Below are 16394 nucleotides of genomic sequence, written 5' to 3' on the forward strand. Positions count from 1 at the left end.
AAAGGAATGTATGTTACTTTGAATTCCCTGGAGCAAAGGTGAAATCAAAATTAGTAATAAATAAAAACATTGTACATTTAGGAATGTATGGTATATTTCTATTTGGATTTACTAATTCATATTAACTGAATTAACTATTCAGGTTTGATTTAATTTGAAATAAAATATATATTTATAGGACAATTTGCTGATCAATGGCCTTGTAGATCATATCCAAGCCTCTCATACCAAAAGTATATAAATTAGTTTGAAGGCTAAATATATATAAGAGCATAAGTTCACAAGATAATGAGTGCTGGTGTATGTCTGTGTGTAAGTGATTCTAACTCATGTCTTTTAAATCAAGTTGGGGGAAATCTCAAGTGAATAGAGGTAGATCACTGCTGAAATACAATTACTTTTCAATCTGTCTACGTCTTTGACTATTGAGTTGTTCCTTACTTGATTTCTTTTTTCATTTACTAATGTATTTACTTTCTGTCTTTACTGAAGGGAACGCTATCAGAACTGTGACATTATCTCTTTGGTGGTCTTCAGGTTTTGGTAAAGTTATTGCTTAGGGCCCTCTTACTTTCACTATAGATATAAACCAGCTGTTGTCTGTCTCTTCTTTATTGGGAGATAATTAGTATGTGTCTACCTAAGAATGGATAAGCCTTTTAAATGCTGCATCAGCAATCCTGTGAGAACTAAACAAACTTGCTTACATAGAAGAAAGAGTAAACAACTTCAGCAGATATTTCAGATGCTACCATTAAAGTCTCCAAAGAATATAAACAGAACTTGTGAAAAATAAAATATGTTTGGGTTAAAGGTGAAGAGAGAGAGAGTAATTCCAAAAGAATGTTCAAATGACATGCTTCTAATATTAATTTTTAAGTTTTTAAGATTCCATTTCATATAGAAGAGTCTTATCGTGTTCCATTTTTATGTGAAAAGTTGCATTCCTTGTTTTAGTTGTGATACTTGCCAATATATAAATAGTCAGGGAGAATTTTACACCACCTTGTCTTTATGTCAGGCAGCATTTAATGGTTGAGTGATCTTGTGCCCTGGGTCTTGGCAGCTGTCCTCTAGAGGCCAACTTTTGGGGATTACACTGACAGTCAATCAGTGGACCATGTCCAATGTAAACTAGACTAGGACCATTTAAATTCAGTTACTATCAACAAGTCAAATTAGCTTTATGGAAGCTAGAAGCTTTTCTTGGAAGATTTAATAACAATGTGAAATTTTAACAGACACTGTCTTATTTCTTGTTTTTGTTTGGGAGTCTTCTTAAAGGATTAAATGATGCTATTTATCTGAATTGATACAAACAGAAATAATTTGCAAGAGATACTTTTATTCAATTAATTCTATTTTTTCCTTACTTTCACTGTAGGTGGAAATAACTCTGCAGGATGTCAATGATAATCCACCAGTGTTTCCTACAGATATGCTTGATCTGACTGTAGAAGAGAATATAGGGGATGGATCTAAAATAATGCAACTAACAGCTACAGATGCTGATGAGGTAGGAAGTGGCTACTTTTCTGAATAGTGTTACAGTGTTGGTGTTACAGTGATTTGAATACCCAGATTGATTTTCTATAATATAACTGAAAAGTTAAGAGTTGTTAGGGGAGTAGGACATGGAATGTAATTACTTACTAATTAAAATGGAGATTGATATAATTTACCACAAATATGTTAAGCTGAAGACTCCCAAACACTTGAGCTAGGTAGGGAAGCTTAAGGACTTGTCTCTTTGCTTACATTATTTGTCTTTTCTTATGCCAACCTTCCTGATCATGATTTCTGTGTAGCTTCTTTGCCCATTAACAAAGAAGCTATGCAGTCCCAAGAAGGCAATTTCAAAGAAGTGTTATGAATTTCTGAATAAAAAGTTATTTCTTGATATTTATACTGACCTCTGCTTTCTGACGTGTGGTATGATTAGCAAGACTAATTAAAGGTATCACTAAGTATTGACATCAGGTTAATGGTACTCATTCAATCAATCAATTATTATTCAATCAGGGACCAAAGGGAACTGGGCAAGATTCTCTAACTGTATCTCAGGTCATAGCCACAATAGGAGAACTGGCCTCATCTCTAAAATAAGGAGTGGTAAAGAATTGTGGGTTTTCAGAACCTGTGTTAGAGTTGCTCAGTTTCAGTGCAAAATAATTACTTTTAGGACAGGTTTAGAAGACAAAGCAATGAGTTTAAATTACTGTTGATATAAGTAAGAACTTGACCCTCATGTTGGCCATCATCTATTTCATTTGGCTTAATTCTTGCCTGCAGTAAACTTTTTTTTTATTTAGCTAAGTCTTGAAAGTCCTGCCAAGTCCTAGCATGAAATTTTAAGATCCATGTAAAATCAGGAGCTTGTGATTTATTGTCATTTTGGGCAGCCTTACACTTGAAGGTTTTAATGAAACAATGCCACCTTAGGGATGAAAATATTATCTTTTATACTGGTATTCTTGATGTTATCATTATCTGTTGCTGTCACGGATTCATTATAAGATGAGAACAGCCTTGTGAAATCAAGAGAAAAGATTCCAGTAGTCAGGTATGATTATGTCATGATAAACTATGATTAAGCACAGCATATGAGTTTTTCCTTTATATTGTGAAGTAAATTCTTGGATACAAAGAAAAGCAGAGCAGCACCAAACTTTTGTTCATAAACATATGGAACAAAATCACATTTTCAGTTGCATACAAATCTCAAGTGGTAAATCTTACACTTAAAAATTCTTAATGTTTTTGCATGTAGTTCCAAGAAGTTTTCCAATTATTGTACATACTTTTTGACACACAGTGCAGTACTTTGCACATACTCGGGAGTTTTCCTGAGTAAATTCAAGGCATCCAAGAATCAAATAGACCATGGGCTGGATCTAGGCTTAGTTACACAAAATTCTTGCACTAATTTAGATCCCCAATAGTATTTTATCACAGGATAAAATACTGCTTCACTACAAAACGGCACCTCTTCACAGTGCCTTCTATCCATTTTGTTGCCAGGGAAGAGATGCAATATCTACTAATATGATCCAGAAGTATCCTTGACGTTTCAGGTTATGGTTCTTTATCAAGAAACACTTTAATGATTCACTGGCTAGAAAGCCTTGTTTTGAATTTTTAAATATGTCTGTTTTAATGCAAAATTTGTAATTTCATTGTTTATTGAAGGTTTAGATGAAATATATCTCATCTTAGGGTTTTTTTCCCCCAGGGTGCAAATGCTTTGGTAACTTACACCATCATTAGTGGTGCAGAAGATAGTTTTCATATTGATCCAGAATCAGGTGAATTGATAGCTACCAAGCGGTTGGATCGAGAACGCCGTTCCAAATATTCTTTGCTTGTTCGTGCTGATGATGGTCTGCAATCTTCAGATATGAGAATCAACATTACTGTTAGTGATATTAATGATCATACACCTAAGTTCTCCAAACTATGGTATTCTTTTGATATAGCAGAAGATACCACTCCAGGTAAACTGAATACTTAATATGAAATTAATACAACTATTTTGATTAGTTGATGAATCATTTTTTGAATGTTAAAATGAGATTAGATAGATAGATAGATAGATAGATAGATAGATAGATAGATAGATAGATAGAGACAGATATCCTGTTTTCCCAAAAATAAGACATCTCCTGATAATAAGCCCAACAGGGCTTTTGAGCGCATGTTAATAAGGCCAAGCGCTTATTTCAGGGTTCAAAAAAATATAAGACAGGATCTCATTTTTGGGGAAACACGATAGATAGATAGATAGATAGATAGATAGATAGATAGATAGATAGATAAACAGATAGATGTTATAAATATAGATGATATAGATACAAATATAGTTAATTGTATTCTTGAATATCTAAGGTAATGTATCTCTATTACCGGAGCTTTATGAGGAAACAGGAAGTAAATTTATCCAAATTTATACTATTATTTTTTACTACAATAAAAACATATTAAAGAGACCTGTATTTTGTCTGAAGTACAGTTTAATCCTTAACTTCAAGAAAAGAAAGACATTCAAAGGCAGGAAGCACAGTGGCAGCCACTGATATTTTATAACCTCTCATTATATAAGAAGGCTACAATAAAAAAAACCAGTATGTTCTATTTTAAAGAAACTGTGTAAATTCCAAAAAAAAAGGGCATTTTGCCAATAAGGTTATAGCCAATTTTGAAGTATATTTTTCAAAAGACTATTATTCGACTTCAGGAAATACAGCTGTCAGAGTCGAATATATATTCTCCTTCATCTCATTTCCCCAGATAGATCTTGTTTTCTCTCTCTTTCCATTTCTCTCTGTGTATCTTTCCTATATTAAAAAAGCAGGTTGGGTTCCCCAGGTTGGGTTATCTCAAAAATACAAAAAAATGTTCCTTTATATAAATTTGTCTTCTGCACCTCAGAGACGTTGCATATTAGCAGTCAAGAGATCTTGAAATAAACCCTGGAACCAGTGGTGGGATTCAAGTAATTTAACAACCGGTTCTCTGCCCTAATGATTTCTTTCAAAAACCAGTTTGCCAAACTGCTCAGAAAATTAACAACCGGTTCTCCCGAAGTGATGCGAACTGGCTGAATCCCACCTCTGCCTGGAACCCTTTGTTCACTTCTGTCCATAAATCTGATGCAATGTATTATATACATAATCATTGGTCATCTGTATATGTTTTTGGCTTTGTAGTTACAAAATATTTCCATTTACAAAAACCATTCTTTTTTGAGGAAGAGGCATATGTGAGAAAATAAAACCAAAGCGTTTTTGCCAATTCCTTTCTGCTCCAATCAGTTCCCTTACCACCAGTTTGTCTTCCTACTGATTTTAAGCCATCGCTTCAAACATCATGAGATGTAGCACAAGAAAGGAAGCTGTAGGAGAATAGCAACTTTTTGTCATTCCCATTCACTTGACATGTTGTTGATTTAAAATGGTAGATGCTCTGATCCCATTTTTTTTCTATTGTTTTTTTCTCCCTCTTCCCCTATTTAGGTTCTTTAGTAGCAGCTATATTAGCTACTGATGAAGATTCAGGTGTAAATGGAGAAATCACATACATTGTGAGTGAAGATGATGGCGATGGGACATTTTTTTTGAATCCAGTTACTGGTGTTTTTAACTTAACCTGCACATTGGACTATGAAGTGCAGCAGTATTATGTCCTTACAGTTTGTGCACAAGATGGAGGTGGGCAATCCACCATTAACAGAGTTTATTTTAATATACTAGATGTAAATGATAATTCACCAATATTCAGCATGGTGTCCTATAGCACTTCTTTGATGGAAAACTTACCTCCAGGCTCTACTATCCTTATTTTCAATGTTACAGATGCAGATGATGGTATGTATCCTTCCATATTTTAACAGTCTATATTGTGGAGTATATTTACACATGTATGTTATAGCACAAATATAGTATTCAGATGGCATACCAAATATAATAATAATCTCTCCTGTAATTATACTAAATGTTCTGTGCCCATAGTATACAAGGTCATTGCTAGTTTAATATTGTTTACTCTTTATAACAACAGCTTTGCAGGATCACAGAAAGAAGTTTCCATTCCAGATTGCAACATTTTTTTTGAAAAAATCTTAGTAGCTAGTCTAGATATACATTCTCTATATGAAACTATAAAATTGTCATGCTAGTTCCAGTAATGCCATTGCCAAAAAGTACAATATAAGTACAGTTTGAGTGAATGTCTTATTGACATTCTATTGATACTCAATTCACTGAGCCGCGGTGGCACAGTGGTTAGAATGCTGTACTGCAGGCTACTTCTACTGACTGCTGGTTGCTTGCAATTTGGCAGATCCAATCCCACCAGGCTCAAGATTGACTCAGCCTTCCATCCTTCCAAGGTGGGTAAAATGAGAACCCAGATTGTTGGGGGAATAGGCTGACTCTGTAAACCACTTAGAGTGATCTGTAAAAGCACTGTGAAGCAGTATATAGATCTAAGTGCTATTGCTATTTCCATATATTTGTAGCATATACACACAAGCACACATAGGTGGCCCTCACTTACTGACTTTTATTGGGACTGGAAACTCTGTTGCTAAGCTTCACAGTTGTAAGGCACAATGTCACATGACCACATCATCTTACAACAGCCATTCTGGTAGTTCCAATTTCTATCATTAGGCAAATCCCACATGGTTACAGGGCCCTGCAGTCATGTGATCATTATATGCAACTACATACCATCTTATTATTATTATTGGTTTGATTTATATGCCGCCCTTCTCCGGAGACTCAGGGCGGCTTACAATGCGTTAAGCAATAGCCTTCATACTTTTGTATATACCTGCTTAGTAGGGCTTTCGCCCCCCCCCCAAAGCGGTGTTCTTTTTATACAAAGTCAGCTTATTGCCCCCACAATCCGGGTCCTCATTTTACCTACCTCGGAAGGATAGAAGGCTGAGTCAACCTTATTAACTTTGTTGGAAGCTGACAGTGAAGGTTACAAATGGCAATCAAATGACCATGGGGATGGTTACAACTACAAAGACCCATTATAAATTGTCCTCATTTAGCACTTCATATATTCAGTCTCTGAATGAGTGGATGTTAATCAGGACTATCTGTATTTATTTTATAATATTTATAATCTTTCTAGTGCTTTCTGGATAGGATACAAGTAAATTAAGTCCAAAATACAAAAGGCAACGTTAAATTTTCAAAGCAGCACTTTAAAGTAGTACAAATAAAAAGCCAGTGATTATGATCCTAAGTATCTTTACAACTAACCTAATTCAAGGGGAAAGCATATTTGAAGGAAACTGCTTTGAACAAATGTTCAGCCTGATTTCAATGTCATCAGTACTTACAATCCCTTCTATAATATATTGTGCAATTTTTATTTGCAAAGAATTATGCTAAATAGAGAATATTGAACAATATATATGTGTGTGTATTTAGCATAAAATGTATTCAGAACATTTTTATACATTTATATACGTATATAAAAATAATAAAGAATCTGTAAAGTTTAAAATAATAAATAGCAGTGATTAATAATTTAATATTAGAGTCTGAATTCATATTTCATATTCCTTCTTCTGAGAAACCATTGATTCTTTTAATATCTGATATTTATTACAATGTGAAAAAAAGGAAAATGATTAAAAAAGACAAGCTAGAAAATAAAAATGCATTAAAAATAAACTTGAGCTTTTTTATATTAAATTAGGTAGATAATATTTCCACATTATTTATTTAATCCTATGAATGCTTTCTTTTAGCATAAGGATGCAATAGGTAATGGATATTGGTTTCAATTCAATATATTATACCTTGTAAAAATATAAGATGACATTTGGACTCAGAGTTATTGCTGTCTGTATTATTCATTATGAGTTCAAATGTCCTATGCTTTACAATGTGCAATACATTCACCAGCTTTTATTGCAGTGTTGTGCAGAGGACATTATAATCTTACTGAAATTAGTATACACAGCTTTTCTTTCTTTTATTTATAAATAACAGTTTATTTATTCATTTAAATAATTTATATAGCTGGCTACAGAAATAACTCTGGGTGGCTAATAAAATATGAAAATAATCAAGTCAAAAGTAACCCCTCCTCACCTCTGTGTGTCCAAGGATAAACTGTCAACCCCAGTCACCACCAGTAGTAACTTTTGACTATGGCACACTCATATAATCGAATACATATTTTCCACATTTAATTGCTAGTAATCAAACTGCTGACTTAATAATAAAATTTGTTAAAATTAGACATTAATTTTCTTTAAGGAACCGTGTAAACCTAACTTTGGGTATTTATTTCAAACAATAATCCGAAACAGAATTATTCAGGATGCAGTTGTTCACTCATGAATGATTGCCTTGGACCTCAACCAGCTAAGGTCATGTCCCGGTTTACTTCTACCCCATAAAATTCCCTTTTGTCAGTGGAAAGATCAACTGTCAGAGCAGAGGGTATTTTGTTAGCGAAGTGAAACAATTGATTGGAAAATATGTGGAACAAGGAAGAAACTGAATTACCCATGCCCAAATTCTAGTCATACCAGCAAAATTTCTGTCAGCACAAAATTAGGCTGAACTGAATCTGGTAGGAATTCTGAAGTGCTAATTTCCATATGGTTTGGATTCAACTTAGATTCAGGCAAAAATTCAGCTGTAACATGATTGTTTTTGCTACACACAGCCTAAACATAGCCAACTGTATTGATAAATGACTTGGATATATTTTCTAAGTAGATTTATACTGGAGAGCTAACTGAAAAACCTGTCTCTCTGATTATCAATTATACCTATACAAAATCAGTGTCATATCAATATATTTATGATTGTTAATCTGAATTATGCAGTAGGCAACTCGTCTTAACTTTAAGTAAATACTAAATATTTGCTAACCCATTCCATTAAAAAGTTTTCGGTTGTAGACAGATAAAGAAACAAATTGAATCAGTACAATATTAGCCATTTCATCTGATAAATTTGTTACAACCTCGAACTCTTACTGTAAAACTGGATATTGGCTTAAAATACACTAATTCAGATCATTTGCTTAATCAGGACCAAAATACTGTCAACAAGATCCTTCAACAATTGACAGATTAATCTTTCATTTTTTATTTATTTGTCAAATTTATATAGCCAACCTTCTTGCAGAAAAGTCACTCTAGGCACTGTAAAACAAAGGTAAAACAATAAATACCAAGCTAATTATTAGTATTAAAAAACATCTTCATGATTCACTAGTCCCTGGGTTCTTCAGGCATGACTGTTCACCCACGTTCCGGCTGACTACACGGATTCACTTGGATTCTGACCAGAGTGGTATTCACTTACCTTCGCTACCAGTTCGCAAATGTGAGCAGAGCCTTCCACGCATGTGCAGAGCATAAAAAATGGGACGTGATGACATCCGGGTGGGTGGGTGAAGCTTCCCGCAGCCGTCGCTACCGGTTCACCCGAACCGGATATAATCGGCTGAATACCACCACTGGTTCTGACAGATTGTTCACCCAGGTTTCCCCAGGCCTGATTTTTCAATGTTCCGCAAGCCTGACTTTTCAATCCAGTTTTGAGGAACCTGTGATAAAACTAGTCTCCCTTCAGGGATTGAGGGAGATATTTCATACTGCCACAGCAGAAAAGGCCTGGAACCACTAAATGTAGCTATGTATAAATTATATAAAATGTAGTCACGTATAAGTTTGTATTGTTTTATGTTCATAATGATTGGAATTATGAAATCTTTCTTTTTAACTTCTCTTCTTTAGGTTCTAACTCACAGTTGTCCTATAGTATTACTTCTGGAGATAGCCTAGGACAATTTAGTATTGACAAAAATGGTGTTCTAAGCATCAAGCAAACATTGGATCGTGAAAGCCAATCTTTCTATAGCCTGATTGTTCAAGTTAATGATATGGCTTCTACTCCAGCCTTCAGATATACAAGCACGACACAAGTATCTATTATTCTGCTTGATGTCAATGACAATCCTCCCAGTTTTATCTCTCCAAAACTGACATACATTCCAGAGAATACGCCCATTGACACCATTATATTCAAAGCCCAAGCAACTGATCCAGATAGTGGGCCAAACAGCTATATTGAATATAATTTATTAAATCCTTCAGGAAACAAATTCAGTATTGGAACTATAGATGGAGAAGTAAAGTTGATTGGAGAACTTGACAGAGAAGCAGTTTCTAATTACACCTTGACTATAATTGCCACAGACAAAGGACAACCATTTCTGTCTTCAGCTACAGATATAGTTGCGATAATCCTTGATATCAATGATAATAATCCTTCTTTTGCTCAAAAACTGTACAAAGTTGAGATTGCAGAAAACACTCTGACGGGAACAGATGTAGCCCAAGTATTTGCTACAGATAATGATGAAGGTTCCAATGGGCAAGTTCGCTATACTATAATCAATGGAAATACAAATAGTGATTTTCGGATTGACTCTGTCACAGGAATAATAACAATAGCAAAGCCTTTGGACCGAGAAAAAATAGCATCCTATTCATTAACAATCCAATCAGCTGATCGTGGAAGTAGTCCCCGGATTGATACCACTGTCGTCAGCATTTTTTTGTTGGATATTAATGATTACATTCCTACATTTGAGCTGTCTCCCTATACTGTAAATGTCCCAGAAAATCTAGAAACATTACCAAAGATCATTCTTCAGGTTAGTATATTTTAGCAAGGAATAATAATAAAATCTACTAAGATCAGAATGTATATGTTATTGTACACACACAGAGAGATCTGCACACACACACACACACACACAAAACAGCATATAGCAATTGTCTAACTGACTTTGAGTTAACTTGAAAAAGTCAAGCAAGTCCAGTTAACTGGACTGTGCATCCATTTAACAAGGTGTTTTGTGCCATCTTCATACTGTGTGTGTATGTGTGTATGTATAAATTCTTGTTCAACATTTTATATATATGTTATTCTTGTTCAGCAGCAAGTTCAGAAAAGTTTTAAGTAGCAAAAATAATATTTAAATATGTATTGCACATATAATAAGTTTTGTTTTAAATCAATGTAAATAAGTTTTTAATGGATAGATTTTTGTCAAATAAAAAAACCACAAACATGAAAAATGTTTGAATGAAGAGAACATAAACAAAGCCATTATATTCTAAGTAACATGCTTCATTGCTCCTATAGGTTGTGGCAAGAGATGATGATCAAGGACTAAATAGCAAACTAACCTATTTTCTTATTTATGGAAATGAAGATGGTGCCTTTACTCTCTCAGCAAATGGAGAGCTCCACCTTGTACAGAGCTTAGACAGGGAAAAAAAGAAGGAATATATCATGTTGGTCACAGCCGTTGATTCAGGTAAGTAACTTATAAGCTTTTAACATTTTAATGGCATGAAAAAGTTCAGTGAGCAAAGGATTATTCTCTTGGTTTTTTTAATCTGCTACATTGTAGTATATATAAGAATGGATATATAATTTATTTTGTTTTATTTTCAAAGCTCAATTTCTTTACTCAAGCATAAATGCAATGTGGGCCTAGCTCTGTCAAAAATAATTAAATGTTGTATAGTGTTATAGTTATATTAACACTGTAAATATTGTTCCATACTTCAAAGTTTCCAGTACAGATGATGATCTACATAATATATGCAACAATGACATATGTAATATTTCATCTAAATATTCATCTAAGCATGTACATTTGGTAGCTTTTTGTTATGTTGATAAGATTCACAGGAAATTTTACTGGTATAAACTTGTCATCGTCTTGCTTTACGAAGGTATAAGCAAGGTAAGACTTAGATGCAGATCTGTCTTAAGTAGTCCAACATTGGTTTGCAAAACTGTCTTCGGATAATTATTGCTTATCTCCTTGTGCTCAGAGACTGCGTGGAAAACTTAGAAAGCAAACATGCAGGAATTTTTAAGTGATTGGAACTATGGGATAATCTGTTTTCTCAATAAAGAGAATTGCCATTTCTTAAAAAAAAAAAAAGCCTGCAGAGTTCTTGTCCTTATACTGGTCTTTATCATATTTTTGCTCTATATATAAATGCATGGCCACGTGCACATGCCTTTACGTTGTGTACATATGTGTCTGTACATTTCCTTTGTGATTTCAACTCATTTCAAGTTTGAAAAAGTTAACATGAATTGCTCCAGAGAACGAAGAGCTTAATCTGCAGTTAGTTTTCACTAAACATTAATGTCATAAAAAGCTGAATCTCAGATGTGAGTGGTTTCTTAAGTCTGCCTCTAAAATTTATGTTGCTGAAATCAGCATGAGATGACTTTTCCCCATGGCTGTTAGTGGCTATGATTCATATAAGCCAGGAATGGGAAATGGGCAGGTTTCCAAATGTTACTGAATTGCAGATGAGGCAGGGATGTTGGGCATTGTTGTTAATTTGGATGATCACAAATTTGCTCATCATTGACATAAACCCTTAATCTGAAGTCTGGAAACTGATTAGCAAGGCCAAAAGCTTGGTATATGTCCATTTTATTCACAATTAAAACACCACTAGTACTCTTTCATTTAGTTTATGTAAGCCACAAAGGAGAAATGTGATTTATAAAAAAGCACCAGGCACTAGTTTTTTTGAAGTACTGTTACAGCAATTAGAATGCAATTCCCAGTTGCATTTTAGAAATTAATGAGTTCTGATACACATGACACTGTTTAAAGTAGTACTTCTTCTGTTCTCCTGTTGGAGGATGGGAAAGAATAAGAAAAGATTATCACAATCTATACATTGAAATTTAAAATACGGGAAAATACATAATGGTTGTTAAGAAAGGATAAACTTTGATCTTGACTTAAAATGTTGACATTTTATTTTATTTTATTAATAAATTGTTGCTGCCCAACTCCCAGTGATTCTGAACAGTTTATAATTTGTTTAAAACAACAACAAATTAGAATGGTAGAATGACAAAACTAGATGGGAACAAATGAAAATGAATTATTCAAAAATGAGGCTTCAAAGGGCTGGTTGAATAGTCAAATCTTCAAGGAGCTTTGAAACAGCAGCAGGTTGGGGGCCTTCAGATCTTAGTGGGGGGAGGGACTTCATTCCAGAGGACAGGTTCTGATACACAGAAAGTGGACTTACGGGTCCCGATAATTTAATTTTGTTTAATTGAAGAATCTGGAGTGCACGCCATCTGCCAGGTCAAATAAATCAGGCAGATGCTGGGTAAATTATGTGCTCCTTCAGGTAATCAGGCTATGTAGGTAATGACCAACACCTTGAATCATGTTTGAAAGCAAACTGGTAACCGGTGCACATTAGAATGCATGGGTGTTACATGGGTATACCAGGGTAAGCCTATCCCTTCCCTGCGCCACTGCATTCTGGACCAGTGAAGACTTCTGGATGGTCTTCAAGGCCAGAGAGCCAGGTGTGAAATGACAAAGAAATGAATGACTATAAGAAGGAATCCCTGACCTAAGAAAGGACATAAGTGGTGCATCAGGTAAAACTACAAAGGCTTTCCTGGGCATAGCTACCCCCTGCTCATTAAACAGAGCTGGGATTCTAGGAAGACCCTTGCCCCCCTCCCCAAGTTCTGTACCACCCTTGAAATAAAATGTGCCACCCCACCTAGGGTCAGAAATAAAATATAGGTTCCTTCTCTCTTTCTATCTCCATTTATGACTGTGAATTTTACCTGAAACACATTTAATGAACTGTTTCTTAATTTTTGGCTGTTTTTTTTTTTTTAACTATGTTGCTAACCAGATTATATGGTTTCTAGGATGACCTCAGTAACTTTTTCACTTATTCTTTGGTCTTTCTGTTTGCAATGCCTTTCACGCAAAACCATATTGTGCTTCTTTTGTCCTTCTATGTATAAGGAAGGGTTACATTTATAGTCAGCATGCTTTCCTGGTATACTTTTGTAGGCTTAAAATAAACCCAAACCATACTGCTTCACGATCTTGATTTGTTACAGCTTACTTGGTTCCATTAAGTGGTTTGGCAAATTACACATTTCCAAAAAAACTTGTTCTAATTTTCCCCCTTGTGCATTCCATGCTGTGGTCTTCAAATAACTATTCCTTTTAAAGGAATTCTGTTGAAATTAAAATGTTTGCATATTTCTACTATGTGCTTTCCCTTGCATCATACGGGGCTTTCTATTTTGTAAGTCTTACAATGAATAGCATTATTTGACTTAGTTTCCATAATTCTTAAACTATGTCAGATTGTAAATTATTATATTTGAGTTCTTGTTATATATATTGTAGAGTAACATATGATATCCTTTTCATAGCTTTCTCTAGAAGTAGTTCCTTTATCCAAAATTTGAAGCAATCAAAAAAGATATTAAAACCATTGAAATTAATTAGACTGTTAAATTGTGTTTTTCAATATGGTTTGTTATATATATTTTATTATGTAATTATTGAGATTTCTTTAAAAAGAAACTATCATCTGTTAACTACTCCATTTAATTTTTGACTCAATATTCAATAATCCATATTCAACAGCTAAATATAATTTACTAGCAAAAATAAAGAAGTTAACTATAAAGTTCTCAGGATTCATTGAGGTAAAAAATTGAAACTATCAGGGTATCTGTTTCATTGTATTTTAATGCACGTATTGTACTATGAATTCAAAGCCTACATTACTTGACATGAGATTTTGAAGGAAAGACGATATTAAAAATAAAACCATATGACTCCAGTCAGATACTGTGCTTATGGATTATATCACTATATGGATAATGACAGGTGATGTCATCATCACTTCAGAGTTAGGAGTTTTTCAAAACATTACTCTTAAAGAGAAGGGGCGTTGGTCCTACCTGATACGCCCCTTCTCGTTGAGTGGAGACAGCAGCCAGACGTGGGTTGTGCTCATTGGACAGAGGTTGGACTGAGCCTGAAATTATTCTTAAATCCGGCCCCCTGTTGCTAGGGCACCCAGCTTTTGTCGAAGGAGAAAACAGACTCGGTGTGTGGAAAGAAAAACAGGAAACAATAAATGAGATAAACCAATAACAGTAATGACCAGACTGAAAACCAGGGTGGGGCTGGCTGCTGTCTCCACTCAACGAGAAGGGGTGTATCAGGTAGGACCAACGCCCCTTCTCCATTGAGGGTGGAGACAGCAGCCAGACGTGGGACATACCAAAGATCACTGTCCCAGATCAAGGGCGGGAACAGTCTGGGCAGAAGACCCCTCCCGAGCTTCAACACCCTGTAACACTCTCCTCCCAAAGTCAGCCTCCGCAGAGGCGAACGTATCTAGCTTATAGTGTCTAGATACAGGGGGGGAGGAGACGTCCAAGTTGCCGCCCTGCAAATTTTGACCAAGGAAGTCTTCGAAGCCCAAGCTGCCGTGGTCGCAGCACTCCTGGTAGAATGAGCTGTGACACTAGAAGGAAGAGGCAACGATCGAAGTTCGTATGCAGTTGTAATCGTTGTTCGGATCCAATGCCCCACCGTGGAAGAGGTCACCTTTTGTCCTAAGGAAGAAGGTAGAAAGGAAACAAACAGTGATTCTGTACGTCGAATAGCAGCAGTTCTCTGGATGTAGAGTTTAGATGCCCGGCGGACATCCAGCATGTGTAATCGGCTCTCTAATGGATTGGAAGGGCAGGGATAGAAATCTGGTAGGATCAGTTCCTGTAAACGATGAAATGGAGAGTTAATTTTGGTCACGAATGTAGGGTCCAATCTGAGGACCAACCGATCTCCATGAAATACACATAAATCATCCCTAATAGATAATGCTGCTAGTTCAGAAATTCTGCACGCCGAAGTGATTGCAACCAAAAAGGCCACCTTGCCCGACAACAGGCGCAAGCTGACCGAATTGATAGGCTCGTATGGAGATCCCATAAGAGAGTCCAGCACAAGGGAAAGATCCCAAGAGGGATTCCGATGCAGAACAGGCGGGCAGAGATTAGTTGCACCTCGGAGAAACCGCCGAATCAGAGGTCGCTGAGACAACGAATGTATAGAATTATATGTCAGGATGGAAGAAATTGCCGCAACTTGTCTCCTGAGGGTGTTAGGAGACAGCCCTTTGTCCAAACCAGACTGTAGGAACCGGAGGACTTGCAAGACTGAAGCTCGAAGAGGGGAGAATCCTTGGGATACACACCACGAGGAAAAGGACCACCAAGTAGCCGAATAAATACGTTCCGTCGATGCTCGCCGGGAGGCCAGGATGGTATGTATCACGTCAGAAGAGATGTAGTCCCGCTGCATTGCTTCCCACTCAACCGCCAAGCGGTCAGCTGAAGCCACTGAGGCTCCGGATGTACCATTGTCCCTTGGCTGAGACAATCCGGGGTACACGGAATCCTCCAAGGAGGAGACACTGACAGATGCATGAGGTCTGCAAACCATGATCTCCTGTGGTGCCACCAGAATAACCTCCGCCTGTTCCAGTAAGAGTTTCTGAATCACCCTCGGGATGAGGGGAATCGGAGGAAAGGCATACAGCAGGCTTTGTGGTCAAGGGGAGCGCAGAGCATCCACAGCTTCCACCTGATGGGAAGGGAAGCAGGAGAAGAAGCGAGGCAACTTGCTGTTCTGAGGGGAAGCAAACAGGTCTATTTTCGGAGTCCCGAAATGAGCCGTTATCCTCCAGAATAGGAGCGGATGAAGGCTCCATTCTCCGTGATCTAACTGTTGGCGGCTCAGCCAGTCTGCCATCACGTTCGAGACCCCCGATATATGACTCGCCTTCAAGGAGGCCAGATGCCTCTCTGCCCAAAGGCCTAGTCTCTTGGCTTCCCGCATCAACGACGTGGACCTGGTGCCGCCTTGGCGATTGACATGGGCCTTGGCAGAAGTGTTGTCGGTGAGAACCAACACATGCTCGCCGGTCACCTGTAGCTGAAAGGCCCGAAGCG

General features: G+C 36.4%; 1 protein-coding gene across 1 annotated transcript in view; it reads left to right on the forward strand.

Annotated features, from left to right (window-relative positions):
• Positions 1 to 16394, forward strand: part of FAT4 (FAT atypical cadherin 4) — a 111255-nt gene that overhangs the window by 52478 nt on the left and 42383 nt on the right. Inside the window, exons 3-7 of the mRNA XM_070949150.1 lie at positions 1385 to 1516; positions 3233 to 3494; positions 5013 to 5363; positions 9281 to 10203; positions 10698 to 10872. Of these exons, the coding sequence (XP_070805251.1) occupies positions 1385 to 1516; positions 3233 to 3494; positions 5013 to 5363; positions 9281 to 10203; positions 10698 to 10872 (1843 nt within the window). The remainder of the gene's footprint in view (positions 1 to 1384; positions 1517 to 3232; positions 3495 to 5012; positions 5364 to 9280; positions 10204 to 10697; positions 10873 to 16394) is intronic.

This window comes from Pituophis catenifer, unplaced genomic scaffold, assembly GCF_029215685.1.
Source record: "Pituophis catenifer annectens isolate HBS135680 unplaced genomic scaffold, rPitCat1.0.hap2 SCAF_8, whole genome shotgun sequence".
Lineage (NCBI taxonomy): Eukaryota > Metazoa > Chordata > Lepidosauria > Squamata > Colubridae > Pituophis > Pituophis catenifer.